This window comes from Sturnira hondurensis, unplaced genomic scaffold (genome assembly GCF_014824575.4).
Source record: "Sturnira hondurensis isolate 20B ecotype Veracruz unplaced genomic scaffold, ASM1482457v3 Scaffold0012488, whole genome shotgun sequence".
Classification (NCBI taxonomy): Eukaryota; Metazoa; Chordata; class Mammalia; order Chiroptera; family Phyllostomidae; genus Sturnira; species Sturnira hondurensis.
Genome location: NW_028085119.1, coordinates 41,449 through 63,473, shown reverse-complemented (window position 1 = coordinate 63,473; position 22,025 = coordinate 41,449). Strand labels below are relative to the sequence as shown.

Here is a 22,025-nt window from a genome sequence, read left to right as displayed (position 1 = left end):
CAAAGCAAGCGTGTGCCCATGCTCATCTGTGGCCTTCCCATCGGCCGTTTAGGGCCCAGTGGGCGCTCAGTAAAAGCTGTTGATTGGTCAGCGGAGCTCGTCATCATAAACAGAAATGCGGTTGACCCTTCTGATCCGTGCCTTCGCAGGGCGTCCGTGACGAGAAGGACGTTTGGGCACAGTGGCATTGCGGTGCACACGTGGTACGCATGTCCGGCGTTGATCAAGTCCATTTGGGCTATGGCCATTAGCCAGCACCAGTTCTATCTGGACAGGAAGCAGAGTAAGGTAAGTCCTTGTTCGGGACTGGGAGGGACTCTGCTGTGACCAGACTTTCACCAAAAGGAGGATCTCATTGTTTGGGGGCTGAGAATTGGATGGGTGGGGACGGCACTGTGTCCTTTGCCCTGAGATGCACACAGACTCAGACCTGCTTGAGGGGTTAAGGGAGGAATGAGCCCTTCGAGAGGGCACATTCCTCACACTTCGGTCAAGGAGGTCCAGCCAGATCACTGTTAGAGGCGCTCAGGCCACTGAATGCAGCCAGGTAGGGCCCTTTGGAGGAATTCTGACCATGCTTAAACCTCAAGAACCTCTTCTAGGAGCAAGCAGTGAGGCCCTTTTTGGTGTTTAAACAGTGGCATATTGTTTTCTTTTTGAGGGGAAAAAACAATCATTCTCAAGTAATAGACACCACCTAACTGTTTAGGGTAATTGCTGTGAAAACCCTCCAGGCATTTCCAACAGCCAACTCCATTTTTTAAAAAAATGCAAAGCAGGAAACTGGGGAGGGGGGGAGCAATAACGCTGTTTCCCCCAGGTCGACCTGGAGCCTCAGGCCTTGGTAGACAGTCATCTGGGAGGGAGATCCCATCCAACCTTACTCCAGATGCACACGGGTGCGTGTTCTGTGGGTGGGAGAGTGGCGTCTCTTCAGTTCACACACAGCTTATATAAACACTAACACTCCACCCCCTCTTCCAGCGGAGTCTGCCCAGCTTCCCTGGCGTTGCCCCCACAAACCACTCCCATTCACTACCCCTCAGGTGAACAGCATTTTGAGACAGGCCCTGGGTGTTTCTCAGGATCTTGCTGCTTTGGGGGCAGGATTTGGGGGTGTGGAATACAGAACTACAAAGCAACAGCAACCTTGGCCCCTGGCCTAGTCAGTACCACCACCTGTGGGAGGTTTTGTCCCATTTATTTCTCGGGAGGGGTGGGCTTGGCAGGATCCTGGGCTTACCAGGCGTAAGATTCATTGGATCCGTGCCATTTTGGGTCTTTTCAGGTTTCTCTTTTGCCTTATTTTCCATCTGGGTGGAGTTACTTCTTCCCTGGACTGGGGAGAGGCATGGAAGGAGGGAGCTGGGATTGAGTGGGAGGTGAGAGAAAGAGTAAAATAAGAGAGCAGGAAGAAAGTAGTAATCCTTCAAGGTGTAATTCAGTTTTAAATCAGTGCCTTTTCTATGTAAGAGTCAGTGTCTCCTTTGTAACATTTTCTCCTCCACTCAGTCTTCTTCCTCACCCTTTTTTGGTTACTCTCCCAGCTAAATGGGCACAGGGTGGAACATTTTTTCTTGCTCAGAATCATGAGAGTATCCCACAGCTCTCCGAGTGTTGATGGGCGTTGGCACAGGAATTTGAGGGCCATTTAGATCAAAAGATAACTGGGCCCAAGTGCCCTGACTCATGCTTCAGACCCGGTCAGTGGGTGGGGGTCAGCACTTTGCCCCCCTCTGGGAGCAGGGCTTCGAGGCCCAAACCGCAGACACTGACTGCATCCTCCGCAGTGCTCAGCAGTGAGGGGTGAGGGCAGTCCTCCTGGTCCCCACTGCCGATTCCTCCCACAAGCAGACGCCTCACCCCACACGGTCATAATTGATTTTCCTCATAATTTTGAGCAGGGGAAAGAGAGAGTATTTCACCCTAAGGACATACATTAGCTGCTTGCACTCTTCCTCCCACCCCATGCTGTTTAGTTTGTTTTATTTGTCTGTTTTTTCTCAGATAGTCTCTTGGGTGACTCAGGATTAGGGCTCTATAGCCCCATTCTTAAAGATGACCTTACTGTGCAGGTGGAGAAGTCTTATTCATCAGGCTTACTAGGCAATCTGCTGGTGCAATAAGCAAACCTCAAACAGAGCACATTAACAAGGGGTCTTCTCAAAGGCCAAACCAAATGCCCAGAGCAACAAGAAAATTTCCGCCGTCCTCAGCAACCCCTGACTGAAGGAATGCACACACTCCCAGGGGCCGGAGAACTTGGCCCCCGCAGGCTTTGAATGCACACAGATCTTCAGAGCCCTTGCACTTCTGCTAGGAGCCAGTTCCTCCACCTACAGGGAGAGGTGAGGAACAAGTTCCCTCTTGTGAAAACCCAAGGGCTCTGTTTTCCGGTTCTGTGACCCTGTTTTGTTTTCCTCAATTAGGGAACAGGAAAGGAAATTCCTGACTGAAATTATTGATTGGTCCAGAGATACAATGTTTGTGACATCGCTTTACGAGACAGTTGCTGTATTTTATTATTACCATTATTAATCCAATACACTATTGCCTGGCCAACCCTTATGTAAAGTTTACATTCTCTAGAAGTTCCCCAAATTAAATCAGAGATAATAAAATTTCCCGTAGGAGTTGTATTGCAATACCTTTTGTTTCTGGAATGTTGTTCTTTATGCAACTGTGATGTGAACCGTCTTGGTGGGCAGAATGGCCTCCGGGTGAGTGAAGGCGGACAGGCCTGGGATGAAGAGCTTCCAGGTATTTCTGAGCCGCCAGCGCTGGCTGGCACACTGTCCCTTGCTTCACCCCCTACTGCATCGGGCCATGCCAACCATTCCTCTCTCTGAAGCGCTTCAGGAAATTCAGGCCTCCCAAGTGATGCCTGTCAGCCCCCAAAACAAGTGCGGTCTCGTGGTTTGAGTCAGCAGGGTGAGCCCCAAGAGGTCTTGTGTTCTTCCCCTGGTACTTGGTTATTTTCTCCTTTCAGGGTCATTATGTAAATCATTTAAGGAAATCAACCCCCCACCCCCTCTGTGTCTTTCTTACACACACACACACTCACACATACTCCATCACCAAAGACAGAGTGCAAGGGAGGCTGTATTTCTTGATTTCCTACGGCGAATTCTGAGTGAGAGGCTGGCAGGCACCAGTTACAGGCAATAACACGTGTATGCGGACCCCGGAGATCGGAAATGCTGTCAGTGGCATCGCTGCAACCTCTGTGACCCAGAGCCAAGAAACATCTTGTGGTTTTCGGAGGAGAACATTTGAAAGCTCCAATTGTTTAGAGTAACTGTTAGACACTTTTCCTCTGAACTCAGAGTGAAGACTTCTTGACATGGCCTCCCATCCAAACATCTTTCCTTCTTTTTGTCTCCTGATCAGCCTGCTAGTCTGCACTCCATCTAGACCAGAGGCAAAGTGAAGGCATGATAGGTGACAATTAAACCTCACTGACAAAATAGCAGTAATAGCACTTTGTATGGCTAGACCCTCGTAACAAAATGGCCAGAGTGGAGAGGTTCGTTTGGATTGGGCTAAAGACCTGATTTGGCAAGTAGGCAATCAGTACTCATTTGAGTATTTCCGTTCTAGAGAGAAGCCAACAGTTCCTGAAGTTTCTACAAATCTAGTCTCCCCTGGGAAGGACGTCTGTTGGTTACTTTCCCATATTTTGTTTTCTGCCTCTGGAGTTGATGTGTGGCAGGAGTGTGGACGGAGTGGGGACTGGTCTTGCATGTGATTAATGAGATCCCTAAAATACCATGTTGAGTCATCGATTGAGCCTCAGTTAGCAAATTACTGCCAAGTCCCGACTTACAGCTGATTTCTGTTCCAAGTTCATCGGCCTTCATGTGTGTTATCTAATTGAGTCCTTATCACAACTCTGTGATGTGGGTTTTAAGATCTCCAATTTAAAAACAGCAACCCGAGGGTCAGAGGTTGAAGATCAAGGTTAAACAGTGATGAACTCGGAAGAGTCAGGATTCCAACTCAAATCTCTCTGGCTTCAGAGCCCAGGCCCTTTACCTCCGCACTGAACTGGCCTGCGTCTTTGTGGGTTGCTGTGATGTAACTGCAAGCCAGGCTTCTTTTTATGAAAGCGTGGGCATTGGTAAAACCAGTGCTGAAAGAAGGGAAGTGATGGATGGTGCTTTCTGTGCTCCTGGGAGGAAAACGTCTACCCAGTGGGCGCTGTTGATACGCTGCGTCAGACTAAGTGAAAGGCCCTTCCTGCTTCTGCTGCCAGTCAGAACCCTACAGCGGGACCCTGTGAGGGCCTGGCAGCCTGCTTATTTTATGAACAAGGAGTCCCTAAGCTGAAGGTGACCTGGTTCTGTAGGCGGGGACCAAATTGAGGTCAGAAAGGAGATGTCAGTCGAGGAAGGACCAGTGGGATTGAGAGAGAGACGTGGGAAGCAGTTCATGGCCGGTGAACAAAATGAGCAAAAGTCTCAGCATTTCCTCAGTTGCTCAGACTTTCATTTTGTTGACACGAGGAACGTGCTCAGTGGTTGGAAGTCATTGTCTTTCCCCGACCTTGGCATCCACACAGAGGCGGGGGGAGGGCAGAGCCACAGGGGTTCAGACAGCCTGTGCTGGACAGCTGAGGGCAGCTGGGAGACGGTGCACCCTCACCTCCCTGGGTCCTTATCGGCCCTCCGCCGGCTTCTCCAGTGTGTGGGGGAGACCTGGCTTCACACGCGCCAGGTGTGAACACACGTGAAGTGACTGTTCCATCCACGTGTGTGCTATCACTAGGGGCCATGGGAAGATTAGCAAATGTATTGGTTATCCCAGCATTTATAATTTTTTTCATAAAATCTGTAGTATACATGAAGCCCGTTGCCTGAGCACTATCACAAAAATAGATTTCCTGAAGAGGAGGAGAAAAAGCAAACATCAAATACATGCAGGAAACGCTAACCCGTGGCTCTCACCAAAGATGGTGATTGCAGCAGATGACTTTCCTACAAACAGTGACTTTCAGGAATGTAATCATGTAATTGTGAACACAGACTTCCTCTTCTGATTATTCTCACCTGCTGTTGCTATTAGCCAAATTGGGCCAATTAATATGTGGAATAAATGGAGTGGAATGTTAACCAGAATCCAAAGACTTTGGCAAGGACGTTTAGGTTATCAAAACAGAGGCGGAGCACCTCACCAGGTACTTATTGGCGGGACTCGCGTGTCTAGATGAGCTCTTACCGCACAGCCTCTGCGTGTAAGTCCAGAGCGCTGACACTTTCCTGTCCTCTAAACTTTCCATAGTCACGTGGCTGACAATTTAAGAGGTTTAAATCACCTCAGAATCTATTGAAATTTTATGAATTTGTTTCAGTAGCTCTTAGGTCATTCACAAAGCTGAAAATTGTTTTCGTTCTCCTTTAAACACAAAATAGTTATACAAGGATCACTACTTTTTATTGAGAGCTATGGACCAGATAGGAGGGGAAGGGGAGGGTTTGGGGGGAAGGTCTGTTTGGCTCCAAAGTCCTTGCTCTTAAGGACAGACATTATAGCCTGTGGAATAATCGGTTTAGAAAATTATTCACCCGTATCAGCTCCTGAGCCGTACCTGCTCCTGCAGAGAGAGAGCTGCGGTGGTCGGTGGTTGGGGCCAAGGGACAGCGACAACCATGCCGCAGGTTAGGAGATGAGTCAGTTTGCCAGTTTTCAGGACTCCATGCAGGCGAGTGATTGGTGCTGTCTCAGAGATGAACAACTGTCCCTTTACGACCTGGTTGCCTTTCTCATTGTAGTCTAAAATCCATGCCGCACGAAGCCTGAGTGAGATCGCTATTGACCTGACCGAGACTGGAACCCTGAAGACCTCGAAGCTGGCCAACATGGGGAGCAAAGGGAAGATCATCAGTGGCAGCAGCGGGAGTCTCCTGTCGTCAGGTGAGCACAGTCTCCAGGCTGGGAGCCACCTTCCTGAGAACACGGAAGAAGTTCCCGCTGAAGTCTGGCTTCAGCCCTGGGGTGGCTCCAGCAAAGGCAGGAACCAGCAGCTGCTGAGGAGACAGCTTGGCAGGCTCGCCCGGGGCTGGCTCTAGTCTGCAGACCGAGGTTTGGGGTCGAATGGGAATCTGAGAAAAGTGCCGGCGTAGGAAAGGGTGGGGGGAAGAGAAGCAGAGGAACCACACAGTGTGGGGTAGGCTGTTGGTCACACAGGTGTCTTCAGGCACCCCCCAGAGCCTCCCAAATGCCGACAGCACACTGTCGGGGCTGTCAGCTCCCAGGACAGCAGGTGGGCTCACTCCTGTGTCATTAGAGAAGAATTATACTAGGGCAGGGCTGATGGTCAGGGTCTTGCTGAGTGACACCGCATTCTGTTCCTGGATGAACTTCTTGAAACTCGAACAAGTCCAGAATACTTTCAATCATTTGGAAAGGAGAGACTTGCTGTCATTGAGGATGGCAGAGCGATAAAGTGCCTTTCGAAACTGAGAGTCGAAGGACTAGATTCCGCTGTCTGTTTCTGCAGGCCCCGGGCAAGCCATTGTGTGGTTGGATGTGGGGAGGGACAGAAGACCTCGGAGGTTGCAGACCTGGCTGTCTTCAGAAGAGGCGCAGTTCGCTAGTGTGAGAGACAGGAAAAGCAGGGAGAGAGAACGAGGCGGCAATTACTTGGCCATGTTAGCGGAAATATACTACTGATACAGGTCACTCCCTAGGCCACACAGTCAAAGTCTGATTGTTCTTGGGGACAGTGTGCCCTTGCTTCTGCGCCATGAAAATATAGCAGGAAGTCTCTGCCTGACCTCACTTCCAGAGTTGTTTCTATAACTATGTCTAGTGGCTGCACACAACACTACTATACTAGTGTTGTACAACAACACAATATGATTTTTTAAAAAAGGAGAAGAGACCGGAGAGGAAGAGAAGCTGAAAGCTAACTAGTTACCCTCTGGGCTGCTGGAGTCCATGGGGGAGAGGAAGTGTGCCCTTCCTGGTCCAGGAGGCAGCCTACACAGGGGCCAAGCACTTCAGCTCACCACCCCTCACGGGACAGACCCGTCTGAGGCCCTGGGAGGGCCCCAGCCTTGTGTTCACATGGCTGTGGGTTTTCACCAAATCTGCAAACATAAGGCATTTCCATTCTTCTTCCTGAAAAGTCACCTAAATTACATGGGCTTCAAGCCCCACAGAACCTGGATCTGCCTCTGCCAGATCACTATAGGGTTCCCCACGAACCCCTCATGCTTCAGGATTTCAGAGTTTTTGTTAATGCAGTGGGCCAAATCATTATTTCTGAGGCCTAGAGATTTACAGTAAAGACTTAGAGAATGTTGTCTTCTTTTATCAAAGAGAATGCCATTCAGAGCCTGCGCCCCTGCCTGGAATTACAGCCACCCCCAGCCCCAGGCTGAATGGCCAGGGGCTGGCCAGAGCCAGCCCTGTTTGTCATCTAGACGCTCCTAACCCCTGCTAAGACCCAGAGTCTCAGATTCCAGCCTGGATGGGCGCACCCACCAGTCTCCTTATCCAGCCACGGATGAGCTGGACTCCTCCTTCATTCTCAATGACGGGGTGCATTTTTGCTCTGGCTGCATATCCATCTGGATATCTAGTTCCTTTCTGTACATGGCATGGTTGTTCCCAGACAGAGAACGGATCATCCGTCTCTGGGCTTCTCCACCTTCCCTGGGCATCAGAACCAGTTAGAGGGCAAGTTCAAACACAGATAACTGGGCTCCAGCTCTGGAATGTTTGATTCTGTAGGTCTAGGGTGAGCCTGAGAATTTGCATTTCTAACAAGTTCTAACAAGGCCCCAGGTGATGCTGTTGCTGTTAGTCTGGGGAGCAGACCACACTTGGAGAACCACTTTTATTGCCGAGGAAGAGATAAAAGCCTGAGGTGCCTGTGCTCAGGATCACAGGACCCAGGTGTCCCCACTTTTATGCCTGTGTCCTGGTCCATTTGCTCTGGTCCCTTGTCTCTGGCAGCCTCTGGTGGGACCAAGACAATAACCTAACAGCAGTTATAGATGGGGTTGTGACCAAGAACCCCAAACCCCTGGCCATGGACCTGACATCCCTCAACCATCAGAAATGAGACCCAGGCATCTTTAAGACACAAAGCACCTTGACATTAATGATTAGTCTGGTGGGTTAGAGAAAAGCCAAAGAAAACCTCCCTGCTGAATCCACCTCCACCCCTAATAGAAGCCTCTTTATTCCAAGATAGTAAAGTGATTTTCATGTGTTTGATAACTGGTGATGGAGGTCTCAGGCTATGCTGTTTGGAAGTGGATGGAGGCAGCTAAGGCCCCTTGCCTGGAGCTCTAAGCCAAGCCCCTTGACCAGCCAGGTGGCGCTTCCAGCTCTGCCCTGACAGGCCTTCAAGTTAAAGCCTCAGGAATGGTCTTAGAATGTGAAGCTGAGACTTCATGTGGAGGCTCCCTTCCCTTGACTTAGGAGAGACAATGGGGCAATGGAGGGAGAGGCTATAAGACAGGAAACTTCCATCAGTCTTCAGAGAGAATTCCTAGAACCCACGGATCCGGTCACCACTCCTTCCCAGGCTGCTGATTGCTGCTCCTCTCTCTTTTCTTGTGCCAGGAGAAAATGCCTTCACTTGACACAAGTCCTTGGGAATTCTACCTGGAAGGCACCTATTGCCCATGGCCCACAATGTGGAAATCCAGGGGAGGCTCCCGCCCTGTTGTTTGTCCTCTCTTGTCCTCTTGCCTAACTGCCTGTTGAAAATTACTTTAGTCACGTGCCCCCGCAGACTGTCAGGGCCTTGCTCCTCCGGGACAGCTCTGGTTGTGAGCCCTCTTCCTGGGCTTGCCAGACCCTGCGTTCCACCTCTTCTTCACAAAACGTGATACACATAACCTAGTATACTATTTGATCAATTGTTTTCTCTCCACCTACTGCTTCATGCTTAAAAAACCCAAAAAGGTGTCTAAGAAATAGTCCTTAAAAGCATTTTGAGACACTAACCATCATTTGAAAAGTATTTTTTTCTACCTCTATCCCAGTGCCTGACATCCAGTAGGTGCTCACTACACAATGTTTAAAATTTGTTCACATTCTATCTCCAGGACTTACTTATATTATAATTGGAAATTTGTACTTTTTGACCCCTCACCCATGTCACCAACCCGCTCTGGCAACCAACCGCCAGTCTGTTTTCTCTCCGGCTCAGTGCCCATAGCGCAGCGCCCTCCAGGTGCATCCAGGTTGCTGCAAAGGACAAGATTCTGTTCTTCTTACGGTTGAGTAATATTCCACTTTGTGCTTGTATGTATGCATGTATATATGCAAGCACAGCCCACATTTTGTGATCTGTTCATTCAGTGATGGGCATTTAGGTTGTTTTCATCTCTTGGCTCTTGTGAGTAATGCTGCTGTGAACCTGGGGGCGAGGTGATGTTGTTTCTTTTGGGTAAATATCTGGAAGTGGGATTGCTGGATCATGTGCTTGTTCTGTATTTAATTTTTTGAGAACCCTCTGTACTGCTTTCCCCAGTGGCTGCACCAGTTTACATCCCCACCAACAGTGGACAAGGGTCCCCCTTTCTCCACACCGTCACCAGCACCTGTTGTTTTTTGTCTTTTTTATAAGAGCCGTCCTAACAGGTGTGAGGTGATATCTCAGGGTGATTTTAATTTGATGACAAGTGATGTTGAGCATTATTTTCATGTACATTTGGTCATGTGTTTGTCTTCTTTTGAAAAATGTCTATTTAGATTCTCTGCCCATTTTTAAATTAGATTGTTTTTCTGCTATTGAGCTGTATGGGGATGGGCTCTTTGTGTATTTTGGATAGCAATCCTGGATTGTTACCAGACTGCACCAGGTCCAAATATCTAATAGTTGTCAGCCAAAAGACAGCTCCGAGATGATGTTATGAGAAGGAGCTTTGCCCAGGCTGGTGTGGCTCAGTAGATTGAGTGCTGGCCTATGAACCAAAAGGTCACAGGTTCAATTCCCAGTCAGGGCACATGCCTGGGTTGCGGGCCAGGTTCCCCAGTTGCAGGCATGTAAGAGGCAACCGATCAATGTTTCTCTCTCCCTCGTTCTCCCTCCTCTCCCCTCTCTCTAAAAAGTAAATAAATAAAATCTTTTTAAAAGACCCAAAACTCAGTGGATTGAGAAGGAGCTTTTCTGTAAACCAGCAAGCAAAGACACCCTGGTATTGTTCACAGACCAATATTTCCCCAAGAAAAGTATCTAACTTGTCTTATTGCAGGAAGCCATGCATAAATATCAAGGTGGTCTTCATCGTTGTGCGTGTAAGTGAGGACATTCCAGTACATGGTCAGTCAGGAAACATGGTCCTATGTACATCACATGTTCAAATGTGGTAGCAAATTTCTACCCCTGGGGGGACATTTTAGTATTAAAATGAGGAAATAGTGAGGAAGGTTCCTGGGGAGGTTACTGCGGAGTCCCTTGGGGCCACGCCAGCTGGTCTCAGGTAGTCTCCACAGGTTCACCCCTTGGTCCTGCAAAAACATCCCAGGCTTGTCCCTGAAAAACATTCCTAGCAATGATCAATGTCAGGGATTGCCTAGGTACGGATAAACATCTGACTAAGTCTTGGTCTTTGTGTTCAACTTTCAGCAAATTTAAGAGAGCATCACACAAACCTTATAAATTTTAGAGTGATCTATGTGGGGTCCCAGGTTAATTGAAGCAAAGTTAGAAACTCCAAATGAAGGTTAATCTGTGCTAGGGTGCCCACTAGGCTAGTTTATGTGATCAGATATACAGTGCGCAATTATTTCTCCTATTCAGTAGGTCGCCTTTTCTTGTGCCCCATCTTGGGCCCAACTCTGTTCCCAGAGTATATGTCGTCTTGGGCCTTGCCCCAAACTCCCATATACCTGCCACCAACATTTTCTCCCAGATTGTGCTGTGTCATTTCCACCATGCTGGTATCAGACCTTTCAAAGTGATTCTTATTGGGCCTTGCCCCAAACTCCCATATACCTGCCACCAACATTTTCTCCCAGATTGTGCTGTGTCATTTCCACCATGCTGGTATCAGACCTTTCAAAGTGATTCTTATTGGGCCTTGCCCTAAACTCCCATATACCTGCCACCAACATTTTCTCCCAAATTGTGCTGTGTCATTTCCATCATGCTGGTATCAGACCTTTCAAAGTGATTCTTATCAGGTCAGGCTCCTACTGCAAACCTTGTTATCTTTCACCCATCCTTGCACCCTTGTCTGTACCTGAATTGTGGTGTAACAGCCACGTAACACTAACCCTGTAACATTTCTATGGTATAAGCACATTTTTCCAGCTCCCAAACTTTGCTAGGGGCTAAACATAGCATTCAAAAAGTTACAGCCCCTCTCCTCATAGAGTGTGAATACTGTTCATTGATGCTAAACAGAGATAAAGTATTTCCAAGCTATTGGCAGCTTTAAAGGTGATTTTCCTTGTAACTAGGGGCATATAATGACCTTTCAAACAGCTGAAGCCCAATACATGGCATCTAAAGTCTAAGGCGCTAAAAGAAATAATGAAGCATCATTGTGTCTATTGAAGTCAGAAGTTCACAAGTACTCATGCCATGAGCCAGCAGCTAATATTTCAAATTAAAAAGATCCATGAAGTTGGAATTACATATTAAGGCTTGGGGTCAGGCACCCTAGTCCTTTGGTGGTGATGCAGAGGGCTCCCGTGTGTGAGACCTGGAGTCCCATGTCCTAGTAGAGACCTTAGAGGCAGCCAGCCTTCTGAGTCTGAGCTGCCAGGCATGTGCCAGAATTAAAGGGATCAAGCCTTCACCTCCTGATACAGCACTGAATGGGATTCAGACCCTGGGAAGATTATGGAACCCATGTCCTGAATCTATTGCTGAAGGGGTGGCCAGGCTTTGCAAGGATGTGAGGACCATTGTCCCCAGAACACATCTGCTGAGAGATGGCCTGGCCTGCCAGAGTCCCCTGAAAGAGGAGATGTTGAAACAGCTCCCCCAAGCCAGGCCGGGAGAGCCCTACCCGCTGCCTTCCATAAGCTCTGCATGGTGGGCGCTCAATAGACCTGTGGACCAGCTGCTGCACGGTGTAGCAGGGCAAACTGTGTTCTCTCTGTCCTGCGAGAGCATTGGTTTGCCCTTCTGTTTCAGAGCACCAAAGTTTGGAGGTTCAAGTAGAGTTTGAGAGGTCAACTATGAATTCACACAATTTGGTTATGGTGTTTTCAGCGTTCAATAGAAGCATCTGAAATCCTTTTTTGTGGGAACTTGGAAGGGCGTTTTCCTCTCTTCCCAACCACCATCTCTTGAAATTTTAAAAAGGATTAGAAAGGAGAGACAAATGGAACAACAAAACAAAGAAAACAGCAACTGATTTGTTGTTCATAGAGAGCAGGTAGGATTGTCCCAGCATTGTTTCAGGGATCTGCAGTCACAGAGCAATTTTGATTTCAGTGGGAGTGAGGCAGCCCAGAGAGATGAGCTTTTGTCCTCAGCCGTTGGAGGAAAATGGCACCAACTCGCTGAGGAAATACCCAGTGTTCTGCAGGCCTGCGTGACTTAACTGCATTAACCACCCAAACACACACTCTTACTGTGCCTCTTTTCTTAAAGGAATGGAACAAAAAGACTGATGTTGACCTTCTTGAATAGAAGTATAGGGGCATAAGCCACCCATTCTCTACAAAACAAAAGGACATGTTGTGTCTATAAATAGGAATGAGATGGCAGTTGAGTCATCTTCACTGTGAGCAGCAGGATTGTGGAGAATGTGGTGATGATTTGGTTTTCTTAACACACACACAAAACCTGCAGTGTGCTCTTATACCTCAGCTCTGGTAGTTTCTGTTCTGGAGAAGATGTGCTGTGCCAGCCAGGAAGCTTCACTCCACCCCCACCCCCGCCCTCGGGATCAATCCCCATGCATTACTCAACGCTTCTCACATTCTCATTCTCTGAATGCTAGCACTTCCTCCCATTGTTGGGAAGTTTATTAATAACTAATGTAACAATGAGGATGCCTGATCTATCTGATCTCTCCATACAGACACGCGGTTTGATAGGCGCCTGCCAGCTTTGTGGTAAAAAAGACACCGCCTTATGCTGGTGTAAATAGCAAGTGTTTTTTAGTTTTCTCTTTGTCTTCATCCTTTCTTTCTTGCTCTCATTTTATATCTTCCCTGTGTCTCCATCCAGCTTTGAGAGCTCTGTTACCTGCTGCCTGCCCTCTCCCTTTTAGGGGTAATGACAGTGGGGTTCCAGGCTTCTGCAGGTGGGCACAGTCCTGCAGGCGCTGCCCAAGGGCTCGGCTCCCGAGGGGTGTGTTTAGGCTGGACTGTGTGACCAGGGAGGCTGTGACATCTCTTTCTGGGCAATGGGCATTTCTGGACTTGCTTGAGCAGGGCGGACCTGAGTCAAAACTGAGATGACGTATGTCCCTGTCCACTCTCATGCTTGGGAAGTAAAACCCTCTGAGGTCATTTATGCTGATGTATTTATGCTATCAGGTGTTCCAGTAAAGGAGTATTTGCAAGCTAAAGAGAAGCAAACAGACTGGCAGTTTATAACCTAAATGAATGGTTTTCCAATGATGAAATTTTAAACACTGCACAAGAAATATCAGCACCCGCTCTCCTAGGCACTGCTTTGTTCCCGTTCAGGCCAGCCCCTCAGCACTGCAATAGGATAACGCAGTCCCAGGGCCAGGAAGGTGGGCCCCTGCGTGCCGGTTTCAGAAATGGAAACCATGTGAGTTACTCAGGAACTCCAGTTCCATCTAGGTATTTTACTTGATGCTGCTGCTAATTTTTACAATCAACCGTTCCTTTTCTCCCCCTCCCCTCTCCCCACTGTCTCTCCTCTCCCCCATGATATTCATTCTTTTCACCTTGTGAAATTCCCCAAGCCACGGCCTGGCCTGCAGAAAAGCTGTCCCAGACACTTGTCGCTACCACCCAAAGGTGCTTGCTTTTCAGAGAGCTTCCGTTTCTCTACCCTTTTAAGTGAGCTGTTTTATGTTTTCCATTTCTGATCTTAATGAAAAGTTTGCCAAGCATTCGTTTTTCATGCCAAAAATCGCATTTAATTCTCTGCACCTGTCTCCAGGCACCACACATTTATCCTGAAATTGGCCGTGTGGCATTATTTCACACTGTCTCTTAGGACGTATTTTAAGTAAGGAATTAATAATTTGAGGTTCTGTATGGCAAATAAATGCCTCTTCATAGAGGAGAGTTTGAACCTTTTCTTCATATTTATTCTTGGATGTATGCCAAAACTTTTCCTGACAGCTTTAACATACCTTCCTTGAATAGGCCTTCTTTATTTTCCCTTTTTTCCCTGAAGGCCTAAACAGATTGTCATTTCCTCTGCTTACTTTTAGGGTAACAGGTTTCTTTCTTCTTTGGGGTGCTGTTTGTTTCAAATTTTCTCTCCTTGTGGAGAGGAAAGCACCCCTCTGTCTCCTGAGATCAGCAGGCTGGTCATCAGTATTCCATCTGTGTGGACAGATGAGCCACAGTTCCTGAGAACATTCTCTTCGTAGGATGCGCACTCATATTCGGTGCTGAGTAGTCAGGGTCTTTTGAAAGATTGGAGCAAATTCTCTATCAGAGCTGAACGAGGATATCCTTCCACATGTTTGCCTGCAAGAGAGCTGCCGTGTGTGTGTGTGCTGGTGTGTGCCCTCCCTACAGAAACACTGTATTTTCAGTCCAGTATCATGCAAATAGGTCTGTCCCGGGTGATGCCTGGCAGTGAGACACCTCCCCTATGCAGACCAGACCGGGCTCACCATCAGCTCTCCAGATTGTCGACTTGGCCTCAGGCTGTGGGCTTCTTCCTCAGGTGGCAGCTGCTGCCTCTCGCCCTCACGTGGCTTACCTCCTGCCTCCTCCTGGCAGGCAGCTTTTCATGTTCAGACGAGCCTCTGAAGACTGGGACCCTGTCTGGTCGTTTGTCCCCGGTCCCCGTCCCACCTGCACATGAATGTGCTCCAGAGACGTGTTTCATGGGCACGTCTGAAGAAGCCCTCTGGTTCCACCTCATCTGGCCTTCTGCCTGCGTGTTAATCCACGCAGTGCTGTGGAAGGGGTCTGGCTGGAGAGGCAGACATGACTGCACGCGCACCATTTTTACTGTGGTAACTCAGCCGTGAGCAAGACAGAAAGTTTCTGCCCTCGTGGTGGTTCCATTCTAGGGACAGCGCAGACCTCACAGGGCCGAGCTAGAATCACAGCTCTGCCTCCCTATGTCCTGGCGACGTCTGTGGAAATGGGGGCACTGGTTTGTGGGGGGTTAAATGCAGTGGAACATGTGGGAAGCTCCTGTCAGGAGTTCTGTAAAAATCCTTTGGATTTTAATCGAAACATGATAATAAAGTAGCCAAAACACCAAAACATTATTCAGTCCTTTTGATATTCGTGCCAGGTTTCCTGAATGGATAAGGCGGGGAACACTATTTAATGCAAATAGCTGTGAATGTTCAGGTAGCACTTACCTTCTGAGCTCTGTTAAGTATCTTTCAAGCATGAGCTCAGCCATTTCTCCCAACTTTTGAAGAAGTCCTGTTTTCATTCCCATGTTACAGAGGAGGAAACCGAGACTTCGGTCTTCTAATGCTACCAAGTCCTGCAGCGAGCGAGTTGCATGCGGAGCTGGGACATGAGCCCAGACCTGTCAACTCGAAGCTGCCGCACATAGACCCGGCCCGTGGAGGCCACGGCACTAGTGTGTGTTCCACACCAGGTTTAGGCCACGCTTCCCTGTACACCTGGGCACTGCTCTAAACTTTGACTGACCGCAAAGTATTCATGTAGTACCTGTATCTTTCAAAAATATTCGACTCACATCTGATTTTCTTTTGCATCCTGCCCCATTCATTATGCATGGACAGCCCTTTCAGAGTCATTCGGCTACTGTTTGATCAATCTATAAATTTTGATATCTCACTCTTCTGATCTTAGAGTTTTCCATCCATCTTCTTACTTTTTAATCCCAAAGACAACTCAGATTAAACTCTTGTTTGGCATTCAAACTTACAGATAATTTGCTTTGGTCTGTTGAGATGATGATAAAGTCAGTTTTTTAGGCACTGGTTGATCATTAGACATTCCCTTCCAATTCAAGGCAAACTATCATGCTAGCTGGGGTAAGGACCAGAGTTGACAGTGTGCTTGTCTTTCCTAAGGTGGGAATCGTAAAGAAAAGAGGGAAGATGACAATGTATATGAAGTTCCTTTTGTACAAACTGCAAAAATGACTGCTGGAGGCAAGAGGGAACTGCCTAAGTAATTGCTTTGCTAAGTAATAGATTCTTCAAGTCTGGATATCTCTTGGAGGTTGGTTAATTGGCCATTTCTAGGCAAGGCCATCACGGCTCCGAGAGGATCATGAGCCAAGGCATCACGCCATTTAATAGCTCGCATGTGATGGAATCCAGGTCTCTTTTCTATCCTTCACTGCCCCTCTCAAACATAGTGGATTTACATGTTTTTAATTTCTGAGGAACTAAATTTACAACCTTGGTGTGGTCTTGCTTATTCATGTGTGTTCAAATAACCAGAAATGAATAAATCATGGTAACAGCTTCTTTAGATTCTTCATATCTAAGGTGCTGATTTGAAATTCTTTCTGTTTGGGATTTATTTTTAATCCGCACCCAAGGATATGTTTATTGATTTTAGAGAGACAGGAAGGGAGAAAGAGAGAAACATGAGAGAAACACGTGAGAGAGAAACATCAATCAGTTGCCTCCTGGACACATGCTGACCAGGGATTGAACCCACCGCCTTTTGGAGCCTAGGACAACACTCCAACCAAATGAGCCATCCAGCCAGGACAAGAATCATTTTCGACAGGGCCACGAACCTTTAGTTTGTTAAGACTCCCATTGACCTGCGCACCTGAGGCTCGTCCCTTGAGCGATTAGCAGTGAATCTCTGTCTCCTATTTCTGGCTAACTTGCAGTCCTCCCTTTGGGATGTCCACCAGGCCATTCAGGGACTGCCTGGAGGGCAGTTTTGGATGCCGAAGCTCCTCAGCATCATAGACCACTTGGGGTTCCTTCTTCTGATGCCCCTTGAGTTTCTTTCTGTGGAGCTGTTACTTGGGCATCATTGTCACCAGGAACTCTGCCACTTCTTTTCATGATTGTCATATCTGCCTGATTGCAGGTAACAATTTCACAGGCTCAGACCCCACAAGCTCTAAAATATAGAAGCCTAGAGAACTCAGAGCCCATGCCCCAGAACACGGGATTTCTTTGAAACAAACAAAGGCACTGGGAACTCTTTTCAGATGCAATCTGACCACGAACTTGAATTCGTGAAGTGGGTCAAAGTGGAGCTGCCTTAATTTGAAGTATGCAGAAGGGGCGACCCAGAACCCATGGAGTGTCATGACCATGTTCCCACCCTCATTCACAGCAGCCCCACAAGCCTGTCTACATACCCAGGGGCTCAAGACACTTAGTTCAGAGATATTGCCTAGACTGATACTGCTTCTTTTGAAGGTGAGCTTTGTATCCCAAGTGGTATGCTGAACTGCACAGTGAGGATCTTTTCTTAGACCGATATCTCCCTGAGCAATGGTGAGGAGGTGGTTTCAATGATTTCTCTCTGATTCTACCAGGTGTGTGTGTGTGTTGTGTGTGTACGTGTACACATAGATATATATGTACTCGCTTGTGTTGAATCTTTACCCAGGATTCAAGGGTTACCTACCTAATCCAAGCACAGTGGTGTTGTGTGTGATTATATCACTTAGTTGTTAAAAAGAATTAAGGAAGACAGGTCAGTTGCCCACGGTCAGCAACTAGTGAGTGGTGTAGAGTTCACCAAGCCCCGAGCTGTTCGACCCTCTACTCAGGGGTCCAGTTACCAATACAATGGCGATCCCCCTGGGTAGGCGAGGCTGGCTCAACTTGCAGAGATTTAACTTGGCGCCCAGCACCACATTCCTTATGAAACACTTTCCAGATTAAAGGTGTAAAAGAGCTAGACTAAGTGGTGCCAGACATGAAGAGGGCTTCCTGAGCCATCCAGTCTGTCTCACATGAGTTGAATATGTAGGCTAATTAATATAAATTTTAAAAAAATCAGGTAGCGCTCATGAGTCCTGTAACTCAAGACCAAAGCATAACTAATCCCACAACTAGAGATAAAATGACCTAAAAACCTGGCGCTTTACGTCCCAGTTTAATGTTGTGTGATTTGTGTCATCCTTGAACACAGTTAATTTGTGGGTTTGACTTCATTTCCTGTGGAGAGGTTGGGCAGAGGAGAGAGGGGAAACAACCACATTTTCACATGAGCTAGGTAGCCTTTCGTCTTTCTTGGATGCAAGTTTCCCTAGGCCTGGTTTTTCAATCCAGAGTGTGACTTCTTTCCAATATCATTTTACATTCTTATTCTTTAGATGACGGAACAGAGCACAGTTCTGTTCATTCAGTTTTCCAGGGTCCTCAAGTGTGATTGGTCACTACGACTAAGAGAACCAGATTAGATTCAAAACGACTTAGCTGCATTGTCTTAGATGGTTGTACTGGCAAGCATGGGGTAATTGGCTTAAGGAAGTAGAAAGCCTGGACCATTCAAACTGGGGAACCTGTCCAGTCATGCGTTGCATGAACATGACACCATGTGAAGTTAGCATCTGGGAACCAGGAGGGAAGGGAGGCTTTTAAGAGTCACACTTTTGTTTGGGGTTGCCCCTGAATTTGGGAACCTGTGACTGAAGCGTGACAAAATCCAGGGAAGAGATACAGAAGTGGTTAGAGGTTTGGGAGGTAGGTTCTGTAAAGAGATGGCCTGTGGGTACTAGATTTCTTTACCAAGATGAGGTAGAACTTGATTATAGCATCCAGGTGTGTGACCGATGACCTTGATTTGTGTGTTTATTCAAGTGAATGGTAATGAGTGGCTGTGGAAGCATGAAGGTGGCACATTCCTNATTTGGGAACCTGTGACTGAAGCGTGACAAAATCCAGGGAAGAGATACAGAAGTGGTTAGAGGTTTGGGAGGTAGGTTCTGTAAAGAGATGGCCTGTGGGTACTAGATTTCTTTACCAAGATGAGGTAGAACTTGATTATAGCATCCAGGTGTGTGACCGATGACCTTGATTTGTGTGTTTATTCAAGTGAATGGTAATGAGTGGCTGTGGAAGCATGAAGGTGGTACATTCCTGCCGTGACAGATTTTCTGTTTCACACTAGAACGGGGTGAGGAAGGAAAAGAAAAAAGGCCAAATTGGAGTCAAAATGGACTGATACGTTTGAGATTTCTTGATTACTGTGGTTGTAAGAACCTCGGTAATTGAGGGAAAATGGGTTTTCCTGCCGAGTGACCGAATGAGAGAGAGAGTGGTATCCATTTGTGAACGGCAGAGCTCTGGGTGCAAAGGCAAGGGTCATTTTTGACCTTGTGATGCTGAGATGCCGTCTTTACCTTTGGAAGGAACACATGAACTGACTCTGGGAATTTCAGCTGGATTATTCTCGTATCTGTCATCCATTCACTAAATTATCCAAAGATGTTTCCTGTGGAAATATAATTCCTACCCCTCCCCCCCAAATCAGGCTGGAATTTTTGCTGGGTTAACCATGATTTTTCTGTTTAATTCCTGGAGAACTGAGATCTTTATGACATCTAGCTTCCAATCCAGGACCATGGTTCATCTCTCTGTTTTTTTTTTCATTTGCAGTTGAAATGCAGTATTACTCAGTAATTGAAATTTAGATTCTATGTCATTGGATAAAGGGGCTTCCACCACCTCTCTTTTTTTACTGATATAGAGTTGACATATAACATATTAGTTTTAGGTGTACAGCACAATGACCTGATATGTGTATAGACTGCAAAATGATTACCATGACAAATGTAGTCAACATACATCACCTCACATAGTTACATATTTTTTTGTCTTGCGTTGAGAACTTTTAAGAGCTACTTACTCTCTTAGCAACCTGCAAATGTACAATACAGTATGGATATCTTATAACTTAAAGTTTGCATCTTTTAACAACTTGACCCATATACCTATTCTCCATCACCTGCCTCTGGCTATAGACAATCTGTTCTTTCTACCTATAATTTCAGGGTCCCCCCCAGAGATACACTATTTGTCTTTCTCTGTCTGACCTATTTCACTTAGAATAATACCCTCTAGGTCCATCCATGTTGTTGCAAATGGTAAGATATCATTCATTTTAAGCCTGAATAATATTCCATTGTATGTATATACCAACCACATTTTCTTTATTTGTCTGATGGTGTACACTTAGGTTGTTTCCATGTCTCAGCTATTATAAATACTGAAACGAAAATGGGGGTGCAGATACCTTTTTGAGATAGTGATTGTTTCCTTTGAGTAAATATTTAGAAGCAGAATTGCTGAATCTTATTGTGGTTTTAGTTTTAACTTTGTGCGGAGCCTCTATGCTCTTTTCCATAATGTCTGTACTAATCTGCATTCCTACCAACAGTGCACAAAGTCTCCCTTTTCTTTTTTCTTTTTTTCCCCATGGTATATTTCTTTTTTAAAATATATTTTATTGATTATGCCATTACAGTTGTTCTATTTCCACCCCCTTCATTCCACTCCACCCTGCACACCCCCTCCCCCATCATCCCCCCCCGCCTTTAGTTTATGGCCATGGGTCTCAAGTTCTTTAGATTCTATATTTCCCATACTATTCTTGCCCTCCCCCTATCTATTTTCTACCTACCACCTATGCTACTTATTCTCTGTACCTTCTCCCCCCTTCTCCTCCTCCCACTCCCCTGTTGCTAACCCTCCATGTGTTTTTCATTTCTATGGTTCTGCTCCTGATCTAGCTGTCCTCTTGGTTTGCTTTTGTTTTAGGTGTGGTTGTTAATAACTGTGAGTTTGCTGTCCTTTCACTGTTCATATTTTTCATCTTCTTTTTCTTAGATAAGTCCCTTTAGCATTTCATATAATAAGGGCTTGGTGATGATGAACTCCTTGAACTTGACCTTATCTGAGAAGCACTTTATCTGCCCTTCCATTCTAAATGAAAGCTTTGCTGGATAGAGCAATCTTGGTTGTAGGTCTTTGGATTTCATGACTTGGAATACTTCTTTCCAGCCCCTTCTTGCCTGTAAGGTCTCTTTGAGAAATCCGCTGACTGTCTGATGGGTACTCCTTTGTAGGTGACTGTTCCCTTATCTCTTGCTGCTTCTAGGATTCTCTCCTTCATTTTAATCTTGGCTAATGTAATTATGATGTGCCTTGGTGTGTTCCTTCTTGGGTCCAACTTCTTTGGGACTCTCTGAGCTTCCTGGATTTCCTGGAAGTCTATTTCCTTTGCCAGACTGGGGAAGTTCTCCTTTATTATTTGTTCAAATAAGTTTTCTACTCGTGGCTATTTCTTTTCCCCTTCTGGTACCCCTATAATTCAGATGTTGGAACATTTAAAGATGTCCTGAAGGTTCCTAAGCCTCTCCTCATTTTTTTGAATTCTCGTTTCTTCCTTCTTTTCTGTTTGGTCATTTTTTTCTTCCTTCTGGTCCACTCCCTTGATTTGAGTTCCAGTTTCCTTTCCATCACTGTTGGTTTCCTGTGCATTTCCGTTTTCACTTAGTGTAGCCTTCATTTTTTTTCATCCAATTTGTGACTAAAATCAACCAGTTCTGTGAGCATCCTGATCACCGGTATTTTGAACTGTGTATCTGAAAGGTTGGCTATTTCTTTGTTGCTTAGAGTTATGGGCTCTGGGGCTTTGAGTTCTTCTTGAGCCATGTTTTGGCCTGTTTGCACCTGTTACGTATGAGGAGTGGAGCCCTAGGTGTTCACCAGGGCAGGGCAACTCAGTCGCTCAGTTGTGACGCTGTATGTTGGGGCAGAGTCAAAGAGGGGCAATGGCAGTCCCCTCTGCTGCTTTCCGTCACTGGGGCCTGCATGGTCTGTCTCACTGCTTGCTCCTTCGATGGTTAATCTGCGCGCGAATGTGTGACCGAGGTCAGCCTGCCACCTTGTGCCCTCCCTGGGTCCACCAGTTGCTACCCCATACCTGGGATCCGCCCACGGCTGCCTGTGCACCTGGGTCGG

The 22,025-nt window shown here is 46.8% G+C and overlaps 1 protein-coding gene across 4 annotated transcripts in view; it reads left to right on the top strand.

The window, feature by feature from the left end:
* The window catches only part of FRMD4A (FERM domain containing 4A), a 283,383-nt gene that overhangs the window by 224,404 nt on the left and 36,954 nt on the right, over window positions 1-22,025 (top strand). For all 4 annotated transcript variants that reach the window (XM_037060727.1, XM_037060730.1, XM_037060729.1 and 1 more), the window contains exons 13-14: window positions 150-288; window positions 5,772-5,913. In XM_037060727.1, the coding sequence (XP_036916622.1) occupies window positions 150-288; window positions 5,772-5,913 (281 nt within the window). The remainder of the gene's footprint in view (window positions 1-149; window positions 289-5,771; window positions 5,914-22,025) is intronic.